This window comes from Chenopodium album, chromosome 20 (assembly GCF_948465745.1).
Source record: "Chenopodium album chromosome 20, dcCheAlbu1.1, whole genome shotgun sequence".
NCBI classification, from domain to species: Eukaryota; Viridiplantae; Streptophyta; class Magnoliopsida; order Caryophyllales; family Amaranthaceae; genus Chenopodium; species Chenopodium album.
This window is the reverse complement of record NC_137853.1, coordinates 22,406,440-22,423,771: the sequence shown is the minus strand read 5'-3', so window position 1 is coordinate 22,423,771 and position 17,332 is coordinate 22,406,440. Positions and strand designations below refer to the sequence as shown.

Here is a 17,332-nt window from a genome sequence, read left to right as displayed (position 1 = left end):
ACAATGGCAAAAGAGTAATTGAAAAGCCTGAGCATAAGAGAGAAGTGAAAATAAGAAGAGAGAGGAAATAACATATTACAGTACTACTTAAAATAGTAATGCAAGTTAAAAAAATCTAATGTGGTGGTAGTGGCACCTGGCACGTGTGACCAAAGACAAGGAAACCTTTTAATTCCTTAATCAAACCGTCGCGCAATAGATTAATGTAAATCCGGTTTTTTTTAAAACACAAACTATTGGGTCAGTCCAACTTGACCAAATAGTTTGTCAGTCCATCTATTGTTTTCTGTAAAATATTACAAACTTCTCATAGCCTCATTTCTACTCACCACCACCAACAATACTCCCACTCAATCCTACTTCACTTTCTCTCTCCTCCCTCACGTTTAACCCACCCCTATTTTCTCTCTCCTCAACTTCCTGCTAAATTACCCCATTTAATTTGTTCATAATTCATGTTTGAATTGAAGATTTGAAGAGGATGGTAAGGATAGTGAAAAAAAAATGTTGATTATATTTGTCCATGATTTATGCTTGAATTCGCTTGATAATTTATTGAATTCTCAGATTTTTCGAAAATTGCCCAAAAATCGATTTTGGGGTTTCTTGTGTGATGTATAATTGTCGAAATTGATTGTTCTATATGATTGCATGTTGAATTGTGAGCGTTTTGATAACAAATGCATGTATTTTGGTTGAGAAATGAGTATGTTATGTTATACCCATGAGCTTAGTACGGGACCTTTAATGGTGATTCCACCATTGTCCACCTTTTAATTATTTTTATAAAATAAATTTATTTTCTTGATTATATTGTCTATAATAAGGTGGATGGTATCCTTTTATAAGTTAGATGATATCCTCATAAGTTGGATGATATCATCTATCCATTGTCCATATGATATCCTCTATAAGTTCCATGATATCCTCTATTAGTTCAATGATAAATTCTATTATATATAGGTTTAATGATATTATCTATAGTTTGGATGATATCCTCTATTGGTTCCATGATATCATCTATAAGTTGGATGATATCATCTATTGCCTATGATATATCGTTTATAGGCTGGATGATATATATCGTCTAATGGCTATATAATATCATCCAGCCAATAGAGGATATCATATAGCCAACAAAGGATATCATATAACTAATAAAAATATCATCCAGTTAGTAGAGGATATCATTCAGCCGATAGAGGATTTATTCATCTAATAGAGGACATCATCTAGCCAGTAGAAATATCATCCTGTCAATAAAGGATATTATCCAGTCAATATAAGATGTTATCTAGTTAATAGAGAATATTATCTAGTCAATAGAGGATATCTTCCGGCTAATAAAAGAAATCATTTCACTAATTTCATCAGTCTGGACTGACACAATACCTTCTCTTTTTAAAAATTTGTCTTGATTATTGATACCGAAGTAACCGAACGATCTTATCTATCTTTCGTTCCCCACCAGACGCGCAGAACCCACGTACATCTGTCTTTTCACTTCTTGTCATCATTTGACTCATTTCCTTCCTTCCTTCCTTCCTTCCTAAGAAATACATTTCCAACAATTACATAAATTGAAATACAAATTTTCTTCTGATTAATATTCACCGGTTCTTTCTTGTATAAACCAAAATTCCACCAATCACCCATTATCTTCCTGTCCAAATGGATCAGCAAATCATTCAGCAGCCATTGCTTCAAGGTAAATTTCGAAACCCATTTCTTTGTTTTTAATTTTTTAATTTTGTATTCAAAATTTCAAGGAATTTCAAAAATTGTTTGTTCAATTGGGCTACAAAAGTTCATCTGATTATTGCTATTGTTTTTGTTTGTTTAGAGAGCGTAAAAAGTGAAGCAGGGGAAGGTGAGAATCAAGGCTGGAGCTCTTATCAATACTTAGGAAGTACAAGTGCAGCAATTCCTACCGCATCAATGGCTGGTGCTGAACTCAGCGTTGAGGAAATTCGGAACGCGGCTTCGTACCCGGACTCACATTACCCACCTTCTCTCCATGCGCCATTAATCTCTTCTCCCGATTCGTACTCGTATTCTGATGGTATGTTAATCATTTCTTCTCAATTGCCTCAATTTCTAACATTTGACTTTTAATGGTTTTGTATTTATTTGTAGTTGATGAGTAATTGTTTGGTTGTTTGTTGATGTTAAGGGTGAGGGGAGAGTAGTCTATGTGTTTGCTGATTTGCTTCGTCCATATTAGTTGTCACATTGTTGATTGTTGTCTCAATATAAAGCTTAAGCTTATAGTTGAAACCTCCTCATTGGTTTGTATATATCTGTATATCACGCCCTCACAAGAGAGCCTTTTGGGCTTAAAATGACGTGTTAAAGCACCAATTCAGACAAAAACTTAAGCTAATAGTTAAAACTTCAAATTGGTTTATATACTCTATTAAACAGAGGAATTTTAAAGAGAGGAAAGTTAGGCATTTGTAAATGCATAACATTGATTAAAATTATAATATTTTTAAAACACATGATAGAGAGAGAAAAGAGGAGATAGATAGGAAGAGAGAGGTCTGTAGGTGGACCCCACCTATTTTTTGGTCGGATTGTATCACGTGATGGGGGACCACATGTTGATTGTTCCACTGAAAGTTTATATGGTATCATTGAATCCTCAGTGATACTATTTATGCATAAATTTTGTACAACGGAATGCATATATAATACCATTATGTGCATATATAGTATCACTGTATATTTAGTGGTACTATTTGATCATCCAAGAATATCATAATATGCATTCGTTTGTACATATGTTCTTTCGCTTCTAGTTCGCCGGAGGAAATGTTCAATGAACGACTTCAATGAATGAATTTCTGGCGAACTCGTTGAGCTCGAATTTTAATGAAGTCAACCAAATTATTTAGCTAAATCAAAAATTAAACCTTAAATTGATCAAAAAAATGGATAATGAAACTGATCTCAAATCATTAAATTCAAACGAAATTCTTATGGCTTGTCAATATGAACTCACATCTAGATTAAAATTTTTAACGAAAACTACATATTAAGCTAGAATAATTAACAAGCTTTAATAAGTGAAGAATAAGAAAAAATCTAAAAATTAGCTCATATTATTAGCTAATAATATCAGTAGATTTGTGCTGAAAATCTGAAAAGAATCAAGCAGCCATTGTACAATGGACGGTAGTTCAAGTGGCGTTTGAATAATTTTTCTTCTTTTTTTGAGGCATATTGATATATGAAGTAATTGCTAAATGAAAAAAAGGTTTTTTTTTAATAACAATTAATCAAAAATAAATCTTAATTAAAATTTTTAAATAGAGGACCAGCCACATATTGACACGTGGCATACTTAATCGAAATAACCGGTTTTTCCAATATTCAACAGGTCATGACTCATTTTGGGAAGATATTCTATAAATCTTGACTTATTTTTTAGTTAATCAAAAGGTTGATTTATTTTGACCTAGCTAGACAAAAGTTGATTTATTTTTGACAAATTTTCCTTTCTAATTTTATATTTGAAATTATCTAAAATTATTATTTTATTTATAAAATAAAAGATAATAAAAAGCAAGCCTAAGGTCAAATAAATGGAAATAAATAGATTATTGAAATTTAGAATGCACATGAGGTTCCATGGTGTATGTTGTTCGCGGATGATACCGTTTCGGTGGATGTAACTAAGGATGAGTTAACGCCAAGTTGGAGCAATGGAGGCAAAGGTTGGAATATAGAGGGTTTAAGCTAAATCGGAGTAAGACAGAATATTTGGTATGTCGCTTTGGTATTTAGAGGGGGGCAAGGAATGAAGTGGTGATTTTGGATGAAAAGGATTTGACCATGAATGAATGTTTTAAGTATCTTGTGTCGATCATCCATAAGAATGGTGACATTGATCAAGACGTGACACATAGGATTAAGTCGGGGCGGCTTAAACGGAGAGCGGCCACATGATTTTTATGTGACCGAAGCATTCCCTTACAGTTGAAAGGATTATTCTATAGAATTGCCATAAGACCCATGTTGCTCTATGGTACAGAATGTTGAGCTTCTAAGAAGGAACAAAGTAAAAAGATGGAAGTTACGATAATGCGCATGTCAAGGTGGATGTGTTGGAACACTCTAAGAGATAGGATCAGAAATGAGGTTATTTGCAAGAAAGTAGATGTGGCATAAATTAAGGGAAAATCACTTGAATAGGTTTGGGCATGTAAGACGGAGACCCGAGTGAGAGGGGGGCAAGCAATGAAGTGGTGATTTGGATGGAAAGGGATTGACCATGAGTGAATGTTTTAAGTATCTTGTGTCGATCATCTAGAAGAGAAGAATGGTGACATTGGTACATAGGATTAAGTCGGGGTGGCTTAAATGGAGAGCGGCCATATGATTTTTATGTGACCGAAGCATTCCCTTACGGTTTAAGGGAAAATTCTATTGGACAGCCATAAGACCCGTGTTGCTCTATAGTACAGAATGTTGGGCTTCTAAGAAGGAACACATTAAAAAGATGGAAGTTACGGAAATGCGCATATCAAGGTGGATGTGTTGGAACACTCTAAGAGACCCGAGGTTGCACTGGTTCGAAGAGTGGAAGAATGGGACGATGGAGGGGTAAAACAAGGGAGAGGGAGACCGAAAATGACTTGGTTGGAAGGAGTTAGGAAAGATATGAAGTATATGGATTTACATGAGGATGAAGCATTGGATCGTTAAGGAGGGAGATCGAAAATGACTTGGTTGGAAGGAGTTAGGAAAGGTATGAAGTATATGGATTTACATGAGGATGAAGCATTGGATTGTTAGGGTTGGAGGAGGGAGATTTATGTTGATGACTTCACGCAATAATCAAATTTGGTTCATGTTAGCTGACCCCATTTATGGGATCAAGTCTTTGATTGATTGATTGTATGCATCTACAAAGTAGTAATATTAGTAAACCGTAATTATTTAATTGAAATATAGAATGTACTTGCCCCTAAAAAGTAGTAGTATTCGTAAATCATAATTACTAAATTGAAATAAAGGATGCACATGAACCCAAAAAGTAGTAGTATTCATAAATTTTTATACAGTATTATTTACATAGAAATTGTAATACATTCGATAATAGAGAATTTTATTAAAAAGATTTGAATAAAAAATAGGAAAATAAATCATAAAATATGGGGGGAAAAAAAAGAAAAAACAATACAAGGAAAATAATTGATATGTCGCATTCTAAGACAAAATTCTTTGATCTTGCACAAAGAGTGGTTTTAGCCTTATTGTTTCCTTTATAGCATGGGTATTGGGAGCACGATAAATTGTTAGTGACCGAGTAGTTTTAGCCTTATTGTTTCCTTTATAGCCTATAATTTTGGAGTTCTTTGCTCAATACCGATTAGCTTAGCTAGTTACTCACAATTAAATCTTGGCTTCAAACTTTAAAGTACTAATTAGTCTTATTAAATTACGACTTTACGAGTACCTTAAAATATATTTAGCATACATTCTTTAATTATTGTATATATCTTTATTGCTAGTTAATATTTACGATAATAAAGTTATATACAATTAGAGAATATATGTTACATATATTCAAACACTTAGAAATGAGCAAATGGCTATAATTAGTTTATATAAGGAGTAGTATGTATTGAACTATTGATTATTGAACTTCTCATAGTTTATCGTTTGCACGATCACTCAACTACACAAGTGACACACAAATTGTCATTAATTTCATGTAATATAATCTTATACACTCGGAACGCGTTGCTCATTACTGACTGAAATGTTGCTGGCACATTGGTCAAGCTGAAGGGCATTATCAAAATTTCGTAATGGCCCTCATGAGTTTGAAACGCGGTTTTATGAGTATCCTTGAGCTGCACTAAAATTTGATGGTACCGTGCCTTCAAGTCCAGTTTCGAAAAAATAGTAGCTCCAAACAACTCATCTAAAGAGATCATTAATGACGGGTATTTATCAGGAATGGTTTCTTTGTTAAGTGCTCGGTATGCGGATCCCTTTTTTTTTTTCACTAACAATACGGGCTGGTTGAGGGTTTGATTATTCCAACCTCCAATACCTCTCTAATCAATTTTTGTATTTCATGCTCGTGGCCCCCTTGAAGGTGGCAGCCCTTTTGGAGAACCTCCTTTAAAAACTCTGGAACTCATCCTTGTGCCGTCTCTTCTCCTCTACCCTTTCTTCATCTCTACACAACTCGACAATCACCCCTTTTCTCTCACGGGTTACTGCTTTAATCATGGCCCTAAGTGACACTTGTGATATGTCGAGGCAAGGATCCCCTTCTAAGGACACTGCTGAAATTTCATATCTTGAGTGCACCAATTCATTAACACTGACCCTAACTTTTATAATCATTGCACCCCCAAAATTATATCACCATTACTCAACGTAAGAGGTAGGGAACCCTCTTTAATTTCCAATCCCCCATCAAACTTAAATCGAACTCCCTTACACACTCCTCTCCCTTTAATACCCAATCAAACCCCAAATTCCCTCGTATCGGCCACGTTCAACTGTAATTCCTCCACCTTCTCCGTTGACACAAAATTATTTGTCGCACCGGGGTCCACCATGACTATCACTCCTACCCGATTCATCGTCCCCCTCAGCTTCATCGTGCGAGGATTAGAAAGTTCTACGACCGAGCACAATAGCGTCCCCATCTCCGTCTCTTCAAACGACTCCTCGTGATCATCCTCCACTAGCAAAACACTGATAAGCCGTTGTCGAGCCTACTAAAGATAAAATCCTATCTTGGTCTCACTAGCTAATAGCAAGGGTAAGAAAGGGTCGAACCCAAGAGAGGCGTTAAATCAAACACACTGAAATACTACCGTTTAAATAAGATATATGAAGTCGAAATTGGTTTGGTTTTAAGTGAAATGTACTAGTTCAAATCAACTAACGCTAAGGGGAGATTAACAATTTTTACAGGATTCTAGGGCTCGGGTTATACCACTCAACTTCATCACAACTCACAAATAGCATGTAGCAATCAATGGTAAATTAAGGGGATAATATAGGGGAAGTCATCTAAAGCACCCAACTACTCTCGTGGTTAGAAAGCATAAAACAAGTATTAAAGCATAATTACGATGATAAAAACATTCCCTTGATTGGAAATTCCTATTCTCATGGAATTTCAAGTCAATTAAGCATAAGGGAGCTAACTCAAATTCATCCTTCGTTGAAAAGGCTTGGATAATAGTTCTAGCAATGACCATATACAAGAACTAAGCAATTAAACCACTTAAGCTCAACTAATTAACAACCAACAATTACCAAATTAACACATGCAACAAATAATCAGTGACTACATACCCAAACCCTAGAAAATTAGACTACTCACAAAATTAGACTACTCACAATCCATGGAGATTAAAGCAATTAAGAATTTCAATCAATTCATGAACAAGATTCAAACTAAAGATTAAGCTAAATAACAATCTAAGCATACAAGAATAAAGGGAATAATTAACAATTAAAGCAATTAAAATGGAAGGGAAGAGTAAGAAATGTTATTAGAAGCTTCAACTTTGAATAACAATGGTGGAACTTGTCTCCTACAATGATTGAGATTGAAATTTCCAAGCTAATAATTAAAATCTAATTATTGATTTTAGAGTTTTTGTGTTTCTAAGATTACAAACTAAGAGAAAAGCTCTAAAAACTTGGATAACTGTACAAATGAGTTAAGGGGAGTATTTATATGACCCCCAAATAAAAAGGACGGAGAAAACAAGAGTCGGGCTCGTCTGCAGGTCATGGCTGAATGTTCTGCCTGGTGGAACACAACACTCCTGCATGGATGTTCAGGATATGGCACGGCCGTGCAGTGTCTCTTAGGCCCTTTTCTTCACCTTTTCTTCGGTTTTGCTCCTTTGCCTTGGCTTCTAACCTCGGTAAATCATCCAATTCAACAATAACACTAACAACCCATGAAGCAAAGGATACACAAAAATTGCACGATAATAGAGTAAAAGTGAACCAAAACACCAATTTATCAAGCAAACAAGGTTCCAAATCACCCTTTAATCATATTGAATAACAAGTTATCAAACACTAAGCTCCTTCTTCTTACACCTGTGCCCTATTCTCCACCTCTCATCACACTTAACACACAACCCCTTCTCTTTCTTTTCTGGCTTTCTCTGTGAGGCGTTTTGTTTCTCCTTTTTCTTTAGGAAAATAAGAGCTTAACAGTGAAATTCTACTCCACCTTTCACCTCATTTTTACATGGACCCTTATTCACAGAGCCCTTGTATTGTTCACTACTGGGACCAATCTAAGAGGCTCAAATCCAGCTCCAACCCGATTTCGCTCCTCAGATCGCAAGATCCATAGCCTGATCCAGACTAAATGGGTTAAGCAACCGGATCTCTTTACTTCCTCCTTCAGCCCATTTATAAAGTGCATCTACGTTGTTGTCTCCAATAAATCTTCCAACGGCGCCGATAAAACTCGAAATATTGATAGGTTCTCAGAATCCACACATCTGGGTCGGTTCCATCAAATAGAGGAGTATCAAGTTTTCGATACTTCCAGTTAGTCCCACATCCTCCGCCACCTTCATCAGCCTGCTCTCCCGTCCCAGCTTGGCGGTTCAGCCCTCCAACTCCGGTCGCCTGTTGCCCTAGGCCTCCCACCAAGGCTCGAATATCCTCTCTGAACTTCTCTAAACTTCTCTAATATCCTCTCTGAACTTCTCTATTCGGTTTCTCTGCATGTTAGCCTCTGTTTCGTGGGGTGTTTCTTAATATGTTAATCTGGCCTTCAAGGCGGTTGGCTGCCTCTATATCCTTCTGGTTCTTCTCTTTACCGACGTCCAGTGCTGCGAAGGCTATCCCTTCTGCTACTGCCTGTGACACCACACGATTGATGGGCTATTCTTGATTAGTAAGCTTGCGTCCATGGAAGCTATCCGACCCTCCACTCCAGCAAACCTCTCTTCCAAAGCATCCAGACGCTGAGTGTGTGATTCCACCATGATCGTGACTGCTATGATACCACTTGGATTAGATTTAGATCAGCTCACAAACTAAAGACACAAATCACAATATTTGAGGGAGAAAGAATCTTTGATTAAATGTTCAAACCAAAAGTTTCTTACAAATGGTGGGTTTAGCCCACCACTCTCCTAGGGTAACTTTAGCTTACCAATCTCCACAAACTCACTCACAAATTACCTACCTCATCAATCTCTCTCTCCCCTTTTTATATGTACGAGCAATTCCCTAGTGGTGTGTTTGGATTGAAGGAAATGGAGGGAAAAGAAGGGAAGGGCAATGGAGAGATGGAGTATCTTTCATTTGGATAGCAAATAAGGAAGGAAGGGAATTGGAGGGGAGAGAAATTGATGGATTAAATTGTAGGAAATTAGCCCCTCCAACAATGGAGAGATTTGGAAGGAAAACTCACCATTCTTCCCTCCCCTCCTCTTCTCCTCCCTCCCCCTTGTTTTCCTTCCTCTTTCTTTATCCAAACACACTGTAGATGAATACTACTGGCTGCTGATTTTGTCTTATGTGCTGCTCTCTTTCCCACTATTTGCTGCCATCTGTTCTGTGTTGATTGGGGTGGGTTCATTTGGCTGCTCTGCTGTAGTCAGAGGTCCGTTGATCCTCTTAGGGCGTTCCTTCCTCCTGGAGTAGGTGAGGACCACTGGTGGTCTCACAGGGTCTATTGCATTGACATTCACTCTTGCATCGCAATCTGGCAGTGCTGATAATAGCAGCGGAGTACCATGTTCTGCCTTTTTTATGATATGTACTTTTTTCCCATTGAATGTCTTTCTAACCAATGGATAGCACCAAATTCTAACCAATGGATAGCACCAAATTTTAACTTTATGCTCTTCCCTAGCATTGCGTAGGATTAAAGCCACCTGGGAAGTTAAATTTATAATCCAGTAAAGTTACTAAGCTTTAATAAAGTCAGTGCTTCAAAGTTTGATACCAATTTTAGTTAACTTTTGTTGTTAGTCTGCTGATCAGAGTGGACCAGGTGGTATGTTAGTACTTCATCACATGACGAGTGCAAATCAACCATGAAACGCTTGAATCCCTGAGGTGAGATACGGGTTGGGGCAACAGACATAAAACACTGCCTAGTATGAGTAATTATATACACTATGACATAGACTTGTGTAGGCATGCAGGACATGAAGCTTCCTAATGGAGACTTGCTATCCATAACATCAGGGAAACAATCATGAAATTAAGCCACATGGTATGGGTTTTTTAAGTTTCCAGAAGCTAAATATCTTAAAGACATTGCTGAATTTATTTATTCTCAGCTAATAATTTAGAAATTTGAGAAATAGCTTGATCCTGATGTTTACATTGTAGTGATTGTACCACTCAGCCTTTTATTATAGTGGTACAAAATTTGGATTTGCTTGAGGATAAAGCATTGGATCGTAAGGGATGGAGGAGCAAGATTTATGTCGATGACTACACGGAATAATCAAATTTGGTTCATGTTAACTGACCTCACTTTTGGGATTAAGGCTTTGATTGATTGATTTATTGGACACCCTCATTTTAGTAGTACACAGATTCTCCATAGGTCATATGTCAAACATCACCAACCAGGGATTTTTGCATTAGATACTACTTGGTGCATTTTTATTTATTTATTTTTTTTATCTAATCAATCAAATACTCATAATTGCTCACTGTTTGAGATGCTCAGAGTTTTGGGATAAAATAAATGATATAGAAGAAACATATGAATACTTTATTTACCAATCACAATGTTAAAAGAATTCGAGCTTTTGATTTTTCAATCTCACACAAAATTAGATGAAAATTATTTATCACAAAGATAAATACGCTCACAAAGATTCGAAAGGAGAGAAATAATCTGAGTAATTTATAACATGCAAAAGTTTTTCTTGCAAAGTATCTCTCGTTTTATGCTATGATTTTCACCGGACCCCCTCCCCCCCCCCCCCCACACACCCACCCACCCACCCACACACACACACTCACGTTTGGGCTTTTTTACTCATTTAAAGTAAATGTACTTTTGATTTTTTTTTTGTTTTTGGGAGGTACTAAATGCATGTATAATTTTAACTAAATGCAGGACAATTTAATTTTAGTCAAATTTTAGTTTTCCAAGCTTACCCTTGTTTTAAACCAACACCCAATAACTATTTAACTACCCTTAAAATTTAACTTGTAGACGTATCTGGTATCTTTTTGTCTTCAAGCTTCAACAGTTCAACCATTCGTCCTCAATAGAAAATCTCAGGTACTTAAATCCGGTTATTACTCAAACTTTCAATACCAAAGCCATATTATCACTAAAACTTTTCGATACCCAAATTCAATCGCGTTCGTAAAATATTCCAGCGCCTTCATTTTATGATTGGCTATGATTTTCGGGCTTCTTCACTGCCTATCGGAATAAAATTTCGAGGCCCTTTAGTTTCTACCGGAGTTAATTTCCGGGGTCGTAGACCACCTATCGACGTTAAATTCCACCTATCAACGTTAAATTTCGGGACTCTTTCCTTATATCTCTGAGGCCTTTACATAGGGAGGCCTTTACCCAATAGCCTTCTTGGGTTGCTGGATTTGGTACCGGTAGTCCAAGCTACTACCAACTAGGCAACAATTGAGCTAGATGATAAACCAAAATCTTTGATTTTTTATTTTTTATTTTGATTTTTTGCAATCATTATGAATCAATAAAATTCAATAGCCAACTACAACGGAAGCAAAAGGAAGAAAAATCATATTGAAGGCCAAAAATTGTAGTTCCTAATAATGATGGAGTAGAAGCTGCTGGTTGGTTTGCCGTATTCATCATTTCTCCTGTAGTTTGGGAAGAGTAAGAACATGGCACGGTAGGAGTGTAGATTAGTGGTTATAATTATTATAAGGGTAATTTGGTCTTTTGTGTTTACACATGTCATCCATCTATCCTGTATTTAGATTATTTTATACTGCATTTAGTACTTGTTTTATTTATTTATTTTTTTAAAAAAATTTAATCCAAATGTTAACCTCTTGTAGAACAAGTTGTTGAACAACCAAATGGTTATGGAAGAGATTGTGGCAGAGATGTCAATGTGTTTCAAAGGTATATTTGTAGTTGGAGTTACATATTAAGTGTTCGTTGTTAAATCTAAAATTGCACTTTGTATTTATCATTCTTGGTATTTGGACTTCAAAATTTTAATATGAATTATGTTAATTTTCACTATTAATGCTTTGATTCGGATGTTGTGATGGTGTTTTCATTTTAATTAAGAACTATAAAACTCATTTTATTGAAAATTCATATATGGTCACCACTACCTCTTTTCCTATGGGTTCTTCTTGCTCCATTTTCTCCTTTATTATAGTTGAAATACATAGGGAAAGGGAAGGAGGAAGAGTAAAACAAGAGAGTAGGGGTGGGGAGGTAGAATTAACTGATAAAATATAGATTACTTGATCAAACAGAGAAATAGCCTTTAAAATGCACCTTTGTGTTACAATTCTTATAAAAGTGTATAGATGTTTAATTATCTTGCGATTTTCTAATAGAAAAAAAGGGTAGTGTTCGTGGTGATCTTGTTTGATTATATTTTACTATTTTAGCATTAATAAGCATTTAAGCGTTCATTTAATTTGTTTAGGTAGATAGTATTATGTGAACACATCTAGGGAAGCCATCTTCTCTCTACTTCCTTGTTCCTCATCCACCCTCCCTTTTTCCTCCTTCAAAGCTCCTCTTTTTCTCTGCTCTTATTCTCCCTCTCTGCGTTATTGTCTTTATATGTCTGTTAATCAAAATTTAAGCTTCAAAAACCATCAACTATGATGGATGGAGAAATCGGAAGAGGGGTCCACTCTCCCTCTTCGAATTTGATCAACCGACCTATCAATTTTTAAAGTTTTAATTTAATTAATTTTAGTCGTCTAAATGCGTACCAAAAAGATTAAATTTCTTATTAAAGGGAAGGGGGGTGGGGGGTGGGTGGGGAATCTATTAACTATTACTAAAAACAAAACATGTTGACATCATTAGAGGACACATGTCAATTTCTTATTAAAAAATTTCCCGCCTAAACTATTTTTGACATCATCCTTTTTTTTCTCTAATTTTTTCCTTATCTATTCCAAAACTAAATATAAACAATACTTCTTTCAAAATAATTAATGGATTATGATTGCACTTTTTTCGAATATAAAATTGACAACTATTTTAAACAAATAATAGCTACCTAATCCGGACAACGCACGGGGACTAAACTAGTTAAAGATAAGAGATAAAAATAGATCATTAAATTATCTCGGGATAGTGTCAAAGTTTGATAGTGGCAAGGTAATAGCGTAGAATAGAAAGGGTTGCATTGCTAGTGGTCTTGGTGGGTAATGTTGGCGCTACTTTTGTTGAAGGTAGTAGGGTGGTTTCGCATGTGGTGAGTTTTGGACTATCGGAGGTGCGAAAGTGAGAAGCTGTTTTGAACTTGTGATTATGGAGAAGACAGAAATTGATGGAATAGGGAAAAAAAGTGGAGAGAAAATGGGGTTATGTAGGAGTATTGGTGTAATTCTAACTTAGATTATTAGAAGTTCCACTAATGTTGTCAATAAAGGGTTCTCTGTTCAGTTAGGCCAAGCATGCCTTATAAACTCTTTCCAACTCTTCTTCAGTAAACTATTCTCATCCTCAAAGAAATTTTTACAGCTTTTAGTGCACTGCATTTACCAACATTCTGTTCTATTGAGTATAGCTGGCAGCCTGGCCTAAATCCATCCCTAATATAAATTGTCTCTACAACAACAACAACAAAGCCTTAGTCCCAAAATGATTTGGGGGTTGGCTAACATGAATCATCATAATGAATTATACGATATAAATGAAAGAGCATTCAAGAAAAATTAAAAACTCCATTTTTAAGCCACCCGGTAAACATTATCATCATCACAATTATCTTGAATTATCTATCCCAAGCATTTAAAATGCTCTTTTTTGTCACTATAACCAAGTAATCATGAGCGCATTGCATAATCTAATGCCATGTAAAATTCCCTTAGTCGGAATCTAATGTGCAAAACATCAGCGTTTTTTTCTGTTACTTTAGGTGTCTGTAAGGGTACCTTTTATTTATGGAGCAACACCCATGGATGAAGAGTTGTCTATTGTATATTATATTGATAAATATAAATTCTTTACGAGAAACTAGATAAGCTAGTTAGCATATTGGTACTGAAGCATTTTTACAATAGTTTAGCTTTACTACTAGCCAAAGCTATACAGGATGTCAATTTAGTGATAAGTGTATAATTGATTATAAGGTCAGAGTTGTAATTGCATTAGTAAGTTATTGATATGTATTGAAAGTATTATATTTAATCCTATAAGAAGTTATATGGATTTTTATTTAGTTGTATTTTCAAATGAATATTGTGATATTGGTTGTGTTTTACATGGCTGAGCTTTCTGCACAGACAAGTATTGGATGAAGTGGAGATAAGAGAGTTGCTCACTGATCATGTTGGTCATCGTTGTTGCTGGGGAAGTCGTCCTGCTCGAACATGGAAGATACAGATGGTGGAAGACTGCAATGTATATGTAGGGACTTTGGATACTTTTATAGAGGAGAGGGAAGTCATTAATGAACGCCTCCCTTATCATGGTGGCAATATTGATGGAAAAAATAGTGGCCTTGAACCCGGCATTTGGGAATTGGACCTTAGGTCTCAGTTCCCTGTTCTATTCACACCAGAAAAAGAAACAAGATTCAAAGTTCCACATTCAGAGGCCATTGAGAAATGCCCTGGTATATGTCTACTGTTTTTTAAATCAATTCTGGAATAGAAATGCAATGACACTGAGATCATAGCATAAATAATTTTACAGGCTGTGATGGTCGAGGGGATACTCCGTGTCCGATGTGCAATGCAGATCAAGAATCTGGTTATTACAAAGAAAATCAGATGAATCCGTGCAATTCTTGTTATGGAAGGGGTTTAATTGCTCATAGAGATGGGTCTGACACAATGTAAGCATCTTACAGTTTTATGATATCATTTGAAATTAACATATGATCACCCTTAAAGGAACTAATCTTCATTAACTTTGTTATCGATATACTGATTTCATTCACACATTGATGCAATTTTACAGTTGCTTGCAGTGCAATGGCAAAGGCAAGATTCCTTGTGCTACTTGCAGCTCTCGTGGATTGATAAAATGCACTATATGTCAAGGTAGTGGCTCTCTTCTTACTCGAAGTATTGCAATCATCAAATGGTAAGTACTCCCTCCGTTTTTTTATTTTTATTTTTTTATTTATTTGCATCACTTTGTAATGCGCAGAGTCTTTGGATAGTAATATAATATTGTGATTGAGTGAATAAATTATTAGGAAAATTTGTTAGAAACAACCTTTTAAAGTGTTCACTTTATTTAAAACAACCTTTTAAATATTTTTTTACAAATTCAGACCACATTATAATTTTTATTTATCAAAGACAACCTAATGCTAGTTTTCGGCGTTGACTCTATTTTCCGATGTTGACAACGAGTGTATGAGACATGTGACCTCATATAGTGCTAATTACACCCCTTTCCCTCCAATTCACTCGTACTAAATCCCCTCCTCTCTCAAAGTAATTTGTCACTTTGAAGGGTTTTAATAGGAGTTAATTGGAGGGGAAAGGGGTATAATTAGCAATATATGAAGTCACGTGCCTCACACACTCGTGATCAACATCGGAAAAATAGAGTCAACGCCGAAAACTAGCATTAGGTTGTCTTTGGTAAAAAATTTTTATAATGTGGTCTGAAGTTGCAAAAAAAAATTTAAAAGATTGTTTTTAATAAAATAGACACTTTAAAAGGTTGTTTTTGACAAATTTTCCAATTTATTATAATAAAAGTAAAATGGAGACCATGAAAGAGAAAGTATGTGAGGGGACCATAGAGGAGAGAGAAATGATAAAATAATTTTAGTGGGGTCTAAAGTAAGAGAGAGAACTAATAAATCATTCCGTATACATCACAAACTACGGTAAAAGGTAAGTGAGTGAATAGTGTGAAAGTCAAAGCGTGTCAACTAAAAATCGGAGGAAGTAATAAATTTAGGAAAACATGTTCGAAATACCTTATAAAAATATACTTTAGCTAAAAACTACATAATGAAAAAAATCTTGTACTCCTTAACAAAATACCTTGCGTTTTTTTTTTGCAATAAGGTATCACTAGAAGGAATCTGGTGTGTTGGCTAGTTTTCCTTATATTTGAAGCAAGTTCTGGGATAATACTAACCCGTTAATCAAAGATGAAAAAATCTTTTGATGAATACCTTAGGACTTTTTTTTGGTGTGATAAGGTGCCACTTGACAGAATTTGGTGTGTTGGCTAATGTCTGACAGTTGAAGTTCTGGGATATTACCAATCAGTTAATCAAAAATTTGATTTAAGTTCAATTGAAAATTATAATAATTTTGAGAGGTAGGAGGACATAGGGACATGTTTAGGGGAAAATAGATCACACTTGGTAGTCGACATATAATCAAGGTAGTTTCTCACAAGATGTGAGTTTTGTAGTGTCATATTTGACAAACTTTCCATAAATTTGACCCAAAAATGTAAATTGTTTGTATATGTTCAGGAAAACACTTTCAACTCGAAAAGTAAGTGCTACAAAAGGCGCTGCCTCAGTACCTGATGATGTCTTCCATAGAGCTAAAGGAGAGCAACTATGCAATATGCAAGCTTATCAATGTACACCAGCCTTTTTTGCGGATTCCTACTTTCTAAACAAATTTTCGTCTGAAGTTATTGCTGATAGGGCTCCTGTTCAGCCTACTGCTAGGGTCATTTGTGAACGGCATACCATCTGTGTCGTACCAGTGACGCGCATCACCATGTCTCATTCTATTCGCACCTTCAGTTTCTATATTATTGGTTTCAGCAGAGATGTTTATCTGAAAGATCGCTACCCAGCCAAATTTTGCTGGGGCCTGTGTCCATGTTTGGAGTGGCTTAATATATAGTTGGAATTGTGTGAATTTGATCTTCAGTACTTGGAGTAAGTTCTGTTACTTATCGCCCAAAGATTGTTCGTTAGTGTGGTTTGGAAGATGTCTATATTTATTACCGATTCATGATAGTTCATTATTTTTTCTCACCTGTACAAGCTCTTTCCGTATCCAAATAAGGCAAAGTGGAAGTTTTGCTGTGTTGTAATGTTTGTATATTTGTAAAAAGTGATACTATATAATATATTAAGATGGGACAAAATATTTGTGATCTTCGGAATAATATTATAAAATTTGGATTATTTGTATTTTATTTTGGGTATTTACAGCC

The 17,332-nt window shown here is 35.5% G+C and overlaps 1 protein-coding gene across 1 annotated transcript; it reads left to right on the top strand.

Moving 5' to 3' along the window:
* The first annotated feature begins 1,549 nt into the window (after positions 1–1,549).
* LOC145599081 (uncharacterized) lies at positions 1,550–17,314 on the top strand. The gene is made up of 7 exons (XM_081655491.1): positions 1,550–1,708; positions 1,844–2,062; positions 12,037–12,103; positions 14,464–14,795; positions 14,876–15,017; positions 15,143–15,268; positions 16,632–17,314. Exons 1-7 carry the CDS (start codon positions 1,672–1,674, stop codon positions 17,014–17,016), a joined length of 1,308 nt encoding a protein of 435 aa, XP_081511617.1. The 5' UTR covers positions 1,550–1,671; the 3' UTR covers positions 17,017–17,314.
* The last annotated feature ends 18 nt before the right edge of the window (positions 17,315–17,332 follow it).

What these genes read in the sequence shown, in the direction of transcription:
- LOC145599081 (XM_081655491.1), top strand. Translation starts at nt 1,672, where the DNA reads ATGGATCAGCAAATCATTCAGCAGCCATTGCTTCAAG. An exon ending in GATGTCAATGTGTTTCAAAG is followed by an intron (nt 12,104 to 14,463) that starts GTATATTTGTAG and finishes CTTTCTGCACAG; the next exon opens with ACAAGTATTGGATGAAGTGG. An exon ending in AGAGATGGGTCTGACACAAT is followed by an intron (nt 15,018 to 15,142) that starts GTAAGCATCTTA and finishes GCAATTTTACAG; the next exon opens with TTGCTTGCAGTGCAATGGCA.